General features: G+C 40.1%; 1 protein-coding gene across 1 annotated transcript; it reads left to right on the top strand.

The window, feature by feature from the left end:
- The first annotated feature begins 17 nt into the window (after positions 1–17).
- ACADSB (acyl-CoA dehydrogenase short/branched chain) lies at positions 18–15,696 on the top strand. The gene is made up of 11 exons (XM_042019526.1): positions 18–111; positions 4,287–4,446; positions 4,718–4,818; positions 5,296–5,502; positions 5,945–6,115; positions 6,605–6,730; positions 7,115–7,207; positions 9,142–9,231; positions 10,717–10,854; positions 11,663–11,762; positions 12,435–15,696. Exons 1-11 carry the CDS (start codon positions 70–72, stop codon positions 12,503–12,505), a joined length of 1,299 nt encoding a protein of 432 aa, XP_041875460.1. The 5' UTR covers positions 18–69; the 3' UTR covers positions 12,506–15,696.
- Positions 15,697–15,943: the final 247 nt, after the last annotated feature.

The following is a 15,943-nucleotide window of genomic DNA, read 5'->3' on the forward strand; positions in this document are numbered from 1 at the left end:
ACGTCACGGGGGGCGGTGGCTCTGACGTCACGCGGGAGGTGGTCCTGACGTCACGGGGCGGGCAGGAAAATGGCGGCGGCAGCGGGAGCTTGGCTGAGGGGCTGTGCGAAGGTGACGTCTCAGGGCGGGCCAAGGGCGAGAGGAATGGGGACGAGGGAAAGCTACTCCGTGTCCTACCGAGCTGCTGCAGCTCCCGAACCTGCCGGTGACGGGCGGCCTCTGGCTCCGGGGCTGGGAGCTGTCGGGGTGCGGGGCTCCAGGGGCAGCTCTGCGAGGCGTGAGGGGGGGGGTTGGGAAGCCCTTTTCTCCTTCTGCCCTGTGGATTTGTGTGTGGAGGGGCGGTGTTGGGTAAGTTCTTGCAAATAAAAGTTCTTGTAAGTCTTGTGAAGTGGTTGTGATGAGGCAGCACCGTCCTGGCAGCAGAGGTGCTTCGAGGTCTCCTTTACTTATGTGTCAGGAAAGGTTCTTCCCCCAGAGGGTGCTGGGCACTGCCCAGGCTCCCCAGGGAATGGGCACGGCCCCGAGGCTGCCAGAGCTCCAGGAGCATTGGGACAGCGCTGCCAGGGATGCCCAGGGTGGGATTGTTGGGGTGTCTGTGCAGGGCCAGGAGCTGGAATGGATGATCCCTGTGGGTCCCTTTCAACTCGGAATATTCTGTGGTTTCCTAAACACACTCGTGGCACTCGAGGTGTGATCAAAACAAGCAGAGACCCTGTGTTTTTGCTGTGCATGCCTTGGCTGTGCAGGGTGAGAAGATGTGCTGGCCTGGGACCTTCTCGTGCAGCTCGTGGGTGTGTCGTGGCACTTGAATTAAATTGAAATAAAGAAAACCAACCCCAGAAATGAAGGAAAGCTTCCCATTTGGAAGCTTCTCTGCTGGGAGATAGGAGCTATGTGGAAACCAGCTAGGATGGATACAAGAGAGGGAGTCAAGGCAAGCAAAGTGAGCTGAGTAAAACATTGCTGTGGTCTTTTTCTGTTTATGTCTTAACACTGATGGCAGGCCCAGCATTAAAATCTTGTTTTAGATAGTAAAATAAAAGAAGGAAGCTAAGAGAAGTGATCTTTTAAAGAGCTGAGGTGGAGGTAGGAATTGAGATAAACAGAAAAAAATCAATGTTATCAGCAACCAGTTCTCAAATGCATGTGTTCAGTAAGGCAAGCAGTCTGAATCCTGTAGCAGCATAAATCACTACCTGCAGAAAAAGAAGAGGAGAAAAAAAAAAGGCAGGGAAGCAGCATCCAAGGATTTAAGTAATGTGCATGTGCTTTAAATAACTGTCTGAAGTTAGTGATACTACATGGCTTCTAAGAATAAAAAGGTACACAATAATGTAGTGGCTTGATTATTTATTTAGTTTTTAAATCTAAATGTTGAACTAAAATATGATTTCCACGCTGGTCTATTATTGCTGTGGTATTACCTGTGAGTTGCTGCTCTTTGTGTGGGTGTTGCCAGCATAAATCCCATCCCTTGCATGCATCCCATTGGTTCTAAAACTTTTCAAGGTGACCTTGTTAGGAATATTCCTTTGCTCCTGCAGCACCACTTATGTCTCAAACAAGTGCTTACCAAACCATGGTTGATAAATGTCTGAACCTTTGTTTCTCCTGCTGTGGTAGGACACCATTCCCGGCCATTCTAATGCGGGTTGGCTGCAGGAAAAGCGATGGGAAGGAGGGAAAGCCTGGGGTGGTTTCAGGAGAGGTGATCCCAGATTGCTGTGAATGTGGTGAGGCCCTGGCACAGGCTGTCCAGAGAATCAATCTCTGGCCACCCCATCCCTGGAAGTGTCCAAAGCCAGGTTGGACAGGGCTTGGAGCAACCTGGAATAGTGGAAGGTGTCACTTCCAGGGGGTAGCACTGGATGAGCTTTTATGTCCCTTCCAACCCAAACCACTCTATGATTTTATATTTTATATTCCCAGTGATTCACCTTATTTATGCCATCATGAAGGAAAACTGCTCCTTTCTTTGTACTTGGAAATGAAGTAGTGGAAGGAGCAGGAAGTGTGTGTGGTTTGCAGGCCTGTCACTGCTCGAGAAGCAGCACGGTGTTAAATAGAAATGTGCCTGTGCATACTCAGGTTTTTCCCTCTCAGACCTTGCCAAGGACACACTGGCACAGGTGGGTGTTGGCACACCTGGGTGTCAGGTGACCCCAGCATAGCTGCGTGTTCTGCAAATAATCCTGGCCGACTGCTTCCAGGACGGGGTTGCCTTGGATTCAATCTCTACTAAACAATGTTTTCTTTATTTTTGGTAAGACCCACAGTGACTCCAGTAACTTCATCATCATTTGAAGGTGTTGCAGCTATTGTTCATCGTCCAAACGTTATAGTCGTAATTCAGCCCTGCTCACCAGTAGTTGTTTTATGTCACCAGGGGTGTTGAATGTGACTGAACACTGAATGTTCACAGCAATATTTATTTTCTCTATTACCACTTCTTACTGTTTGTTGTTGTTGGGGTTGGGTTTTTTTTATGCACGTGATTTTGTTTGTGCTAAAATCAGAGTTTCCTTATCACAGTAGACTTTTGCTTCTTGCCTCCAAGAGTTCATCGATGTGTTTTACATCAGTTCTTCAGCCAGGGACATGACAAGTGTTGAAAGCCAACATGAAAGAGGGGGAATTATTAGAAGGATCAAAGGAATTTTTACTTCCTGACCCCAGAGTTTCTGCTGTTTTTAGAGGAATGCTGCTATCACAATGTGCATTGTGGAATTGCCCTGTGTTCTGGGAGCTAAACAGGCGCCTCCTTAGGGCACAGCCAGTCTGTTGCTCACTCTGGGGTTAAGAATTAGTGCTGCCAAAAATGTGTGTTGGCAGACATGTTTTCATATACTTCGTGGCACAGCTGTGTCTCTCCTGGGGGTTTCTGTCAGCAGTTGTCATAGTAAGACATTTGTGTCTCCACACTTTAGGCTGACATAGCAAAAGTGACAGAAATCTGTAGCAAAGATCAGATCTGTGGGCATCAGCCCCAGAGTGGGCTGGCTTTGGGGAGCTGGGAGAGCAGAGCCATTGTTCTGTCCTGCCTCCTTTCAGACACAGTCAAGCTGTGCTGCTTTTCAGGAATATCTTTTAGCTACTACTAGCCCATTACTTTTGGAGCCAGATCATATCGTGACAACTTCCTTTAAAATCCTAAAAATTATTCTCTGTATGGAAAGCATATTGGCTTTTATACCAAACTTACCTTTCTAAAGCCTGCTGTGAGGTAATTAAGTCTTTGAACACAAAGTTTTTAGGTCTCCAAGGGACAAAACTGTCACATTATCTGTGTCCTGACAATCACTGTGTGTAGCTTCCTCCCAAAAGCCACTGTTCTGTTCATTTTTGTGACTTTTGCCATATATTCCTAAGATTATTCCCCACAGTCAAATGTTCACTAATGCCTCTGCTCTTTTGGTTGGATAACTAATGCTTCTTGAAATTATTGTTGTTTATTGTGGAGAAATTGGGAGCATAGGCATAAATCACTTAGTTTTAGTTCCTTCCTGTTCTTTCAAAAGAAATCAACCAAATAAAACACATTAATTATTAGTTACATAACACTATCAATATACTTAATGTAGGATTTTAACTGTATAGAAATTAAGTCTACAGAAGCATTCAAATGCCAGGGCTTTGTCTACAAAATGTGTGCTTGTTCTGAAAATCATTAAGTGGTGGATAAGAATTCAGTTTGAATACAGAAATCCACAGTGCAGTTAAAAGTTAGGCCCTTTCACAGCAAAATACCAATAATCCGCATGAGGGGCTGTCCAATTGCTTTAGAAACAAAAATTGCTGGTCCCAAGAAAACCAGGGAGAAAGCTAAAGTCAGTAATTAAAGTTGACAGGCCTGTAAAAGCCATTCTCTGTGTATTTTACATTTACTCTTATCATATTTGTTAATGAAAGTATTAATTCTATTGAAATATACACTCCCCACTCTGAATATTGCAGTAGACTTGCATCATCTATGAAAAGAAATGCTAACAGCAGGGTCTATTTGCTGTAAACCCCAAACTTGACTAAAATTAATGTTTTTACATACTTTGTAGAATAACATTGTATTAGTAAACTCCCAGAAAGAAAACTGTGTGATGTTAAGAGAAAAGTAATTAAAGCATATTTTCGTTTAGGACATAGGGGATGTTATATCTTAAAAGCTTTCAAACGTTGGGTATAAGTTATATTTCCTAATCATTTACTGAATAAAAGCACTGGGTAAAGTTATATGTTGCTGTCTGCATACAAATCTAACTGTTTGCATCTTCTGTATTTGTTGCCAACAGCTGAGAAGACACATACCAGCATACTTGGCTCCTTGGAGGGTTTCTCCCCGTGTTTTTAGGTCCTCCAAATCAGAGCTCAAGCCAAATCTAGCCAGTGATGGACTTGCCTGTGCTCCACTTCAGATGTTCACCGAGGAGGAAGCCATGCTGAAAGACATGGGTAGCTATTATATCTGTATTTAAAATTCAGAAATGTTTTAACTAGAAGGGATATTGTAGCTTAAAATTTTGTTTTCATTATTTATTTCTAGTCAAATGTTGAGATTGTTGGGGGAGTTGTGCTTTACGCCTTGTTTTGCTTGGGCTACTTGTCTGGGTCAAGTAGTCAGAACACATGCATAACCTGTCAGAAAGCACCACATGCCTGTTATATTGATCCCAAAGGAGACTGTTGGAATACTTACAGGTTTTCTTTCTTCTCTTTGTTACAGTGACCAAATTTGCCCAGGAACGAGTTGCACCTTTTGTACAAAAAATGGATGAGAATGCAAAAATGGAAGATTCCGTCATACAGGGACTGTTTGAACAAGGGGTCTGCACACTTTTACCTAATCTTTTATTTGGAAAGTAACATCATTTTATGAATCTCTAACTGTGCCCTGTTCAGATTGTTAGGTGAAAAGTTTGAGGGATAAATTCAAATGAACTAATGCATCGTTAAAAATTTTGGAGTTGTCAACCACAAGACAACTTTCTTTACAGCATTATCTCTCTCCATCTTTTACTGTCATTTTTTTCCATCTCCCCCATACCACATACTTCATCTTATCTTTTAGTTCCTTGTCTTCCCTCCCTCACTTTTTTTTTAGTTGGTTAAGCATAATTGGATGCTGGAAAGGCCATGACTCCAAGTGTTGATGGAAAAGAGTATCAGGAGTCTTCTATGCCTTGCTGGGCAGCCATGAGGACTTACATTGCCAATATCCTCATGTTCATTCTTGGATTCAATTTTAGCCTTTCCTGCTATCAGAACCAACAGATTGATGTATTTGCACCTTTTCCATTTCAGCTGATGAGTATTGAGCTTGGGGAAGAATATGGAGGAACTGGAGCTTCATTTTTTTCAATCATATTGGCGGTGGAAGAATTGGCCAAAGTTGATCCAGCTGTGGCTCTTGTGTGTGAACTCCAAAACACTCTAACAAATAAGTTGTTTACCACCTATGGAACAGAAGAACAAAAGAGAACTTACCTGCCCAGGGTGTCTAAAGATACAGTGAGTCAAAGTCTTACTTTACTTAACTATTAAAATTATATTATGGTTTAGTAATGTTAGTGGGGTTTTTTTTCAGTGATTAATGTGTGTCTGCAGCTCTGGAAAATATGTGTGAACTTTGAAACACTGGTTAGAGCTGAGATCTGTGGTGATATAGATACATCCTGTCATCAGTAGCTGAGAGGTAAAAGTGGAAAGGCACTTATTAGTTTCATTAAAATTTAATTTACTGTGGAAAAGAACCATAAAACAGTTGACTTTGAGAGATGTGTAATTACACAGTGTTTCTATTCTTAATCTCCATAGCTGAAGCTCAGTTACTTTAATGCAATAGGTTAAAATGTTTGAATTTAAGAGACTTGTGCTGGTTTATAAGTATTTTCCTTGTAGGATTTGTTTATATTTGTGAAAATTAAATTGGCTTTTTCTCTTCCCTCGACAGCTAGGGAGTTTCTGTCTTTCAGAGGCTGGGTCTGGCAGTGATGCTTTTTCCTTGAAGACTCGAGCTGAAAAGAAAGGAGACTACTACATTATCAATGGCTCAAAGATGTGGATTAGCTTAGCAGAAGATGCAGGAGTTTTCTTTGTCATGGCAAATACAGACCCATCCTTAGTAAGTTGCTACAGCATTGTTGCATTTCAGTGACTGCTGCTGATGTATGAAACTGTGGATTTTATATTAATAATCTGATGTTAGAGGTTAATACTCTGTGCACCTTTTCCTAGCTGACTGCAAACCTTTAAAAATATTTCCCAACAAAAATTGAGAACTTGGCGAACAATTTAATAAATTCATCCAGCCAGGGAAAATAAAAATGGCAGGATCATGGTTGTTTAGGTGAAGAGCACAGCACTGGTGGTGTTCTGAGTAACAGGACTCACAGTCTTAAGTTTTTCCAACCTTTCTGACTTAGCTGACAAGTTGCTCTTGTTAAGAGGCAAAATGGAAAACTAAAAAGTATCCTATAGCAAAGTAAATCCAATAAAAATTACATAGCTGAATATGCAAGTGTCAGGTTTGTCCCCAGTGTGGATGTAGGTAGTAGATTTTGAGTGGTATTAGTATGAAAAACGGTTTTTGATTATTTTTAACTCCCCCCAGGGATACAGGGGAATTACCTGCTTCATAGTGGATCGCAACACAGAGGGGCTTCACGTGGGGAAAAAGGAGGACAAGCTGGGAATCAGAGCATCTTCCACCTGCCCAGTAACGTTTGATAACGTGAAGGTACTGTAAGTTCAGCTGTTAAAGCATAAATTTGGGTACAACTGGAACCTGACCACACATAAGGAATGAATATTAACTAAATTCCCTGTTTTTTTCCCTTAGACACACTGATTGTTTGGCATATATTAACATTTTCCTCCCACAGAAGTCTAGAGAGGGGTTGAATTTCTTAAATTTTGATGCATTTTTTTCATCAGTTTTATAATCACATGAATCTGGGCATGTTGTAATCTGATGTCCTAGGAATCAAATGTCTGGTTTATGTTTTATGCCTTCACTTATGAGGAACAATTAATAAAATATGTACACTGATTGATATGTGAACCCTGTTAGTAGTTGCAAAGCAGAATAGAACAGGAGTAATTGGGTGGTTTTATATTTTAGGTTCCTGAGACCAATATCCTGGGACAAGTTGGACAAGGATATAAGTATGCCATTGGAATGCTCAATACTGGCAGGATAGGGATTGCTGCACAGGTGGGTCATCGGGTTTACTACTGAGCACAGCCAGGATATAACTTGAGTTTGGACTGAAATGTATGGGGTATTTAAAGCTGTTTAGAAAATGCTTAATTAAAAGCTCAATTGCCACTAGATGTCACTGTTCCTGTAGCAAAGTTACAGTGAGGACAGGAACACCTGCCAGTGGGAAAATTCTCCCGTGGTGACATAAGCAATAGACTCAGAAAACATTAAATGGCAATTAGCTTGTCTTTGGTCGTTAACTTATTGCTACTGAGTTATGTCAACATTCCTGTCTTCCACTGTGAAAATTTATTTTATTAAAAAAACTAACTTTGGAAAATATAACACACTGAAATGCATTATACCAACTGGGATTGTGTGGGGCTGGCAAATGTAACCTAGTACTGACTGATGTTCTTCCAGCAACTTATTTTTAAAAGTCAACTTATTTTTAAAATAAATGTAATTTTCTCTATCAGAACTGTTCCATTTCATTGTTGTGTTTGAAAATTGCCCTGTATGGCATCTTAGGGGAAAATATTTACTGACCTTGGAGTTATTTCAAAATGTATGTTGCTGTAAAGTCAATTTGAATCTCAGGTAGCTGCTGATCTCAGTGGGAATCAGGTTCAGCCCTAGAATAAAATGGCTTGTGATAAGGTTTTTTTTTTAAATTATTTTTGAAGTAATCATCGGCATGAAATTGAGACTTTCCACATGGCAGTACACTATGCTGATAATTGGGCTGTCTTTTCCATCATTTCTAAAGATTACCTGTGATTAAACTTTGTCTGATATGGCATTTAAAAAGGGCTGTGGGCCCCATTGTTCCCAGAGATATAAATAATATAGAGGCTCTGGCAGTAAAATACATGGTCTGGATTTTACTCTTAATTACTCCAAGTTACACCTTAATTAAAAGTTAAGGTCAGGTAGTTGTTATATCTTAGTTACTGCTTTCTTGACACCTTCAAATTAAGAGAAATGGACTTGACAAGAACAGCAGCTCTAAAGCCCTGTGGTATTGAGTTTAGTTTTGCAGTAGCAATAGTTTTAAAAGATAATGAAGATCTTATAAAATGTAATTGTGGCTTTGAAAACAGTTTCAGATGGTTTTAGTGCAAGGCAGCTGCATATATTGTTGGAGGTGCTGAAGCTGATGTACTTGGCTCTTTTATATGAGTTTATATAAAGAAATAAATTGATAATGGGGCTGATTAGCAGCAGACTGCAATATTTTCTTTTATTGTTTTCCTAGGTATCTTTTTTTTTCCTGTTGTACATCATTAAAGGTAGTTTTTCTAAGCAGCTTGATGTGACAGCTGCCTACTCTTGTCTTTGTGGAAAGACAAAATTGGTCTAAATTCTTCTACAATTGTTCTGCAGAGTTGGAAGATAGTGGAAGAAATGTTATCTCTCCTTCCACTCCACTAAGTTTCTAACTTCTGAAATAAATTGCTAATTCTGGCAGTTTGGTGTCCTCTAGAAAATGAGAAATTATTTTGATTATGAAAATAGTTTTGATTAATCATTCAGATTATTCTTCCTTTAGTAGGGTAATGTAGATCTATAGATCTTCAGTTTACAGTCATTTTCTCATGCAATTATGAGTTTTCCCAGAAACACTTAATAGTTTTGCAATTACAGTTGACCCATAAGTATTGTTCAAAAATTAGTAGTAGTGTTTTCATGTGGTAAGAAATGGGCATGTAATAGGTTTGTTCCTGAAACTTTTCTTTATTAAAACTCACCTCAATTTGTCTGATAACTGTAAAATTCTGGCTCCTAGGATTCTATATAGAAATTTTAGCAATATCTAGGTAGGAAGAAAACAACTTTTCTCCTGAATATCAACCTGCCTGACCAGAAGATCAACTGTTATCATCTCCATTAGGTGCATTCAATTAATCAATTTTTACTGACCATATCCTTATTTTTCCTTACAGATGTTGGGACTGGCCCAGGGCTGTTTTGACCGTACCGTTCCCTACACAAAGGAGAGAGTCCAGTTTGGGAAAAGCGTGTTTGATTTCCAGGTACTTGTTAATGGACACAAGGGATGTTTCCTCTAAGAAAGGAGCAGTGACCACAGTAATCAGAAAAATGACTATTATGATTTGCATAATCATGTCATGTCTCTCCTCCTCAATATTTGAGAAGAATTTTTCAAAAAAAATTCTGGATGAACATTCATCTGCCATGTAAAATTCATCAGTTCAGTGCTGTGTGCCTTTACAGCTGCCACACGAATAACGTAAAACTTTAAAATATTATTGACATATTCCTTTTGCCTGATAACTTACTGACATTCTTTGAAAATAATACACATGGAACTCCCTTCTCTTCTGATTTTAATATCCCACTGCACTGAATGTGCTCCAGTTTTTATACCCTTTCCTGAGGTGCAGAGGAAGGGCTTTTTCTGCAGACAACAGAAATGATAAAAAGATGAGGAAAACTGATTGAATTACTAGGTTTCCTGTGGTATACAAAGACATTTAGTTTTCATTATAATATCTGTTTCTTACGACGAAAGAGAACTCTTTGTTGCAAAAATGATGTATAGTTTAATAAGGAAGATACATAATTGTAATTACTATAGTAATTTTCTTGTTCAAAGAAACCTACATCTCAGCTGAAGAGAAGGAACATTAGCACTACTCATAATTTATGCAAATTTTAGGAAGCACTCATAGATACCTAGGAAATGATTGAAACTACGTCTTTTGAATGGGAAATGGAATTTATAATTGCCGAATCATTTTGGTATTTTGACCTGCCTATATATTTCTGCAAATCTGAGGAAACAGTGTTAGTGTTCTAATAAGATGAAAGATTTCATTGTGTTTTAGACTACTAAATGTTCATTTTCAATCATCATAATATTTGGGTGTTCTTAAATAAACCCATTCTTCCGTAATACCATTCAGATGTGAGCTCCATCACCTCTTTCCTTCCCCTTGAATCCATTCTTCAGTCATGTCCTCTGTACCTTTAAGCTGCTCCTAAATCTTGTCTCGTGCCTCTGGGACATGGGAAGGAGTTGTCACCTCGCTAGTTCTCCACTTTATTCAAGGAATACTTGTTTACAAGTCTTCCTTGGTTAAGCTTATCAGGGAGCCAGACTTGTTACTGTCTCAATGAAAAGCTGCAGAATGAAAACGCAGCTCTGACTTCCTCATGTCTTTGTAATCCCGAGGAGGATGTTAAGATTGGGGTAAAATTTTCCTTTATATTCCTGGGTTTAAATAGGTAACCTTCTGTGCAGCCAGTCAGGCAAAATGAACCCCAGTGCTCCTGAATCCAAGAGAAGGGAAGGGGAGAATAGGAGTGCAGTTCCTGAAAGCACTTCAGTGGCCCAACCTCTGTCAATAAACACAGAAGTAACATGGAATTATGTCCCACCTGGATTCCATATTTTCATTTCAGAGTGCAGGCGCATTTCCATGGGGACAGAATGGTTGTTGCTGGGAATTCCAGCGGGGCTGTGGCTCTGTGTGAGTGCTGTGGTGCTGTTGCAGGGGATGCAGCACCAGATCGCCCAGGTGGCCACGCAGCTGGAGGCGGCCAGGCTGCTGACCTACAACGCGGCGCGGCTGGCGGAGACGGGCAGGCCGGCCATCAAGGAGGCCAGCATGGCCAAGTACTTCACTGCTGAGGTACCTGCATCTCCCTCACTCCAGGGCTTCATTCCACTGCTGGGAAAGCTGCTATCCAGTGTGCAATTCATAATTCGTCTTCGCTGTGGAATCTCTGGATGTACTTTCATCTTGGCTGTCACATCCCTGGAGGTGTTCGAGGCCAAGTCAGATGGGACTTGGAGCAGCCTGGTGTAGTGGAAGGTGTTCATGCCCATGGCAGGGGGGTTGGAATGAGATGAGTTTTAAGATCTACTCCAACCCAAACCATTCTGTGTTTCTCAGTCCATGCACAGAATCTAAAGTAAGTCACCAAGGAATAAGCTGCTCATGCCCCTAAATAAAATTTTTAAAACCAAACAACAACACTAAAAGAGGAAAGTGAATTAATACTTGCACTTACCTAGATAAGATTGGATTTTATCAGAAATCTCTTTTTGTGGCATGAGAAATGACACTGTAAAGAGTTCATTTGTGACCATTTCAGCTCTGCTGGTCACATCTGTGAGTCTTAAAATGATTCAAAACTGGATGACTTCTATCCCTTTGCAATTGCTGTCTTGCATACCACTGCTGGTCTTGTGCAGAGTGCAGCATAGAAACTATTGCTGTAACAATTAGTGAACTCCTGGTGTCCTCTGATTTCGAAAAATGTAATTTTTATTCTAAAGTGGCTTACTGAAGATGAATACCAATATACCCATCCTTCTTCTCTCCTGTTCTAGTCACTTCTTTATTCCCTGTTTTGTTATTAATTAGCTACAAAGTATAAGTTTTACCACCCCTGTCCTGAAGTTGACTCCTGTAACTCTGAAAACTCTCTTCATAGGTTGCAACACTGACAACCAGTAAATGTATTGAATGGATGGGAGGTGTTGGATTCACCAAAAATTACCCGATAGAAAAGTACTATCGTGACTGCAAGATAGGTGAGTGACACTTTCTTAACAAGTATCCCTTGTAGCATTAGTGCTGTTAAAGTTTGAGGATGAAGGACTGGCTTTTTTTTCCAGGATATTTTTTCCCTGAGACTGTATCAACACTAATTCAAAGGCTCAGATATAAAACTTTAGGTATAAATGTATGTATGTGCAAGGCTAGTTATAATATTTAATTGGATACCAATAAAATACAGACACAAACATTGTGTCCCATTCTACTAAGGAAATTTCAGTAAAAAAAAATGAAAATGCCTTCTTTGGCTTTAAGATCTGAATCTATGCGGAATTTTATTTTCAAGGCTTCCTTGAATCCTTGGAGCCAACAGTTTAACATTTTAAACAATATTACCCTTTGGCTTTTATCGTAATAGCATTTGGAACTTCTTCATTGTTGTTGGCTATTTAAGAATTGCTTTTCAGGAAAATGTCTTTGCATTATGTGGTGCCAGCCTGAAAAGTGCTTTAATTGTTACAGATAATAAAATATGAACATTTGTAATATTATATAGATAATTATAATTCGGCACTAATACTTGCATAGTAAAGCTTCATTTCATAATTGTAAAGGTTCTAACTGGACTTTTAGGATGATATTTTGGTCTCTCTTCATAAATTCACTGTGGGTTTATAGTCCACTAATTTATTCTCTTCTGATTTCAGGTACAATATATGAAGGAACTTCAAATATCCAGTTGAGCACAATTGCAAAATTCTTAGCACAGGAGTACTGAAACCATAAGAACTTTCTTGACTGTTATATGAAAATTATTTCCCTGGACACTGATTGTGAATTACCCATTTATTGTAATTACAGAAGGCATTAATGGCATCATAAATAAGAATACATCATCACAGTGAAATCATAGGGAAAACCATGAATTCCCCGTTTCAGGAGAGTGAGTAATTCACGTGTAATGGTGAATTCCACATTCAAATCCAAACTTCTTTCTGCCTGAGACACTTCCAAGCACTGGATTTAGCTCCCTTAGGTCATGCCAGCAGTTCTTCTCCGCTTGGAGATTTCAAAGTGAAAACAAAGGAATCCAAATCCCTGGCATGCCTGGTGGGAAGGGCTCTGTTGATCCACCTGGGAGGAAGGATTCTCCACGTGCAGCAGAGCTGGTGTGTGGAGTGGAGCTGTTGTTGGGAGGTGCTGCCTGCATGGGGTGCAGAGAGAGGGAAGTGGTGGTTTCCTCTCTCCCAGGCAGAGTGATGGAGCTGCTGTAGTTGGAGTCATTTTTATAGCAGCCCTTTATAGCAGTGTGTTCTTAAGGATATCTTTGTAATTAAGTCCTTCCAGCCCCAATTTGTACTCCTGAAAGGTGGATAATATCCACCTCCCTTTCCAGCCTTCTCAGCTCGTAAGGGTTTTAATCTAAGAGCCTATTTATAGTTCTCCTTTCATAAAAGGTTGAGTTGAAATCTTTCTGAAATGGGGTTAAAAAAGCTCTAGTAGTTCTGCAAAAGGACAGATACAAGCTGGGTAATGGGAGTGCTGTGATACTACCTCACAGTAGCCTTTCCACATTCAATGCATTTTACAAACTTTAAAGGGAGGAACTGTTAATTTGCAGCCTAGAATTCCTTGCTCCTGGAAGTTAGTGATTCTCTAGCACAGTTTTTCTCTTCTTGAGAGACAAAAAGGGCAGGGGGTTGGGAAGTATTTGCTTTTTTTATTCGTCTCTGTTTACTCTAAAATTAGACATTTTATTTACAGCAGAAACCTCTTCAGTGCTGGAGAGCTAATTAACTAATAATCAAGAGACAGGAAGCTTAATATATGAAAAATCATCCTAATTGCTGTAATTGGCAATCTGTTTCAAGTGTTTTGGGGAGGGAAGGATTGGTTTTCTGGTTTTGGCTGACTTAGAAGAATCTCATTTTTAAAGCCTGCTTTTCACTGATGATTCACTCTGAGTGGAGCTTAGAATGTCGTAGGCTGAGATTCCCAGATGATTTCCTGGCAAAACCAGGGCAAGTGACACTTAACAAGTGGGATTTGTAAAACAAGCAGTGCCTTAGACAAAGAAACAAGCAAGGATGAAAAGCACTATTAAAAAGTTTTCTGACTTCAAAGGGAGGCAACTACTTTAGTGAATTAATCCCCCTATATACACACTTTGCCTGTTAATGGGCAAAGAATTATTGTGGTGATTATCCTTATGCCAGTAAAGAATCCCCTCCCATATCAATTTGATCAAGAGCTTTGAGGTTTTCAAAAATAAATGAGTAGGAAGGTAGACTAGATGATTTCTGGAGTTTTCTTCTAGCAATGTTATTATTAATCATTATCATTATTAATACATTTCAGATTTGTTTGCAGGCTTTCAGCTGAATTGAAACAGCTGGGGAAATTTCAATTAGAATTAACACTACAAACACCACGACATTTAACTACAGTTACTCTGCTCAACACAGAGTTAATCTGAAATGATCATAACCACACTCCAAAATGCTTGAGTTAATGTTGATTAATGTGCTGAATTGTGCCAAGGTGAGGCAGCCCTTGGCTGCTGAAGTTTAACCTGCTTTGCTCACATGAGTGTCCCCAGAAAACACGGTTTGGTTCATAGTTTTTGCTGTGATCTCCTGGTTTGAGACACTCTTAGCCTGTGTCTAATCTGCAGTTTTGTGTGAGACTGAGGACTGGCAATGCTTAACTGATTCAGTGCAGTGCCAGATACAAACCCTTTGTGGAGGAAAGTGCCAAGCTCTTTGAAGGACTGGTAAGGGCTGGATATCCAGGATTATGCAAAAGGACTCTCTCTTTGTGTAGAACTGTGTCAGGTGTCTGTTTGAAAAAATAACCAGGAAAAAATGAGATTAATGTGATTCCTCACAGTCTGATCTTGGATGCCTGAGTCCAGGAAACAACGTGAACATCCTCATCAGCTATTCAACAGTAGCTGATGAGCTTTTTTTTTTTCAGTAAAGTGAGGTCAAGCCTTTAACTAATGTTACAGCTGTAAATATTTCATGTTGTTGTTATGTATGCTGTATTTTGTACACAGTTTTGAAAAAAATGTGTCTATTGTATTTGTATACAAAATTCTATGGAGGAATATGTGCACAAATCAATTACAACCCCTGAGTATCTTTCCTTGTTGTTTTAAAAGGACCGGTACCTGTGTGGAGAGCCTTGGCTACTCTGGGATTCTGGAGAGAGTTAACTAAGAGACTCACAGAATGTTTGGGTTGGAAGGGACCTTAAAGCCCATCTTGCTCCACCCCCTGCCGTGGGCAGGGACACCTTCCACTATCCCAGGCTTCTCCAAGCCCCATCCAGCCTGGGATTATTTCCTCCCCTCAAGCCTGATTCCATCGCTGCTCTGAACTCAGATGTTGGGGTAGGAATGAAAAGTGCTGTGCTCTTGTCCAGGAGCTGTTGAGAGCTGCCTGTGCTCCCCAGCTCCTCTTGTGGTTTGGGACAGGCATTTTTTGGGTGGTCATAAATGGCCATTCTGCATTTGGCACTGTGGGCACAGGCTACAGAGCTGGTGTGGGCAGTGCTGGGAGGCTTTCTGTGCTTTTAAGCTGCTTTATATACTCAATATGTATTTTATTAGTGACTTTTCCCTTTTTACACCCTTAGTCCATCCAGTCTGTTGTCCTGGAACAGCAGCTGCAGTATCAAATGTTGCGTGTGAGCTTCCCTGGTTAGAAGAAAAGCCCTGTATTGAGAATGTATTAAAAAGTGTCTGTATTTTATTTTTGACTTGATACAATGCTAATCTTGTGTATCAGGTCATGTTTTCTAATAACTGTAATTTAAAATTGTTACAAGATCTTCCAGGTTTTGTACCAGGAGAAAACGACTGTGTCATCTCTTGGGTTTCTCTGGTTCTGTTCTGGTTGGTAATCAAGGCAGATTTCCACAGAAATCACTACTTGGGAAATTCTCAAATACAACATTTTATATCATGTTTTCTATGCTGTTGTTCTTTCTTTCATATTTTCTTTTCCCCGTGTAAAGATTGTGTTAGAAAAGGCTTACATGAACTACAGAGTAATTGTTCTTTGGGAGCCTTTTGCTGTGTAAAGACTTTTCTAATTAACATGTTATTGCATTTCCACTTGAAAATCTCTTGGTGAGAGACACATTTCAAGTTGTTCTACCAAGCTAAGCTCGATTGGAAGCCCAGTCTGCTTTGAAAGCAGCTGTCTGACTT

The sequence above is a fragment of the Corvus kubaryi genome, unplaced genomic scaffold (genome assembly GCF_017639235.1).
Source record: "Corvus kubaryi isolate FWS band 111438036 unplaced genomic scaffold, C.kubaryi_AGA036_p1.0 138, whole genome shotgun sequence".
NCBI lineage: Eukaryota > Metazoa > Chordata > Aves > Passeriformes > Corvidae > Corvus > Corvus kubaryi.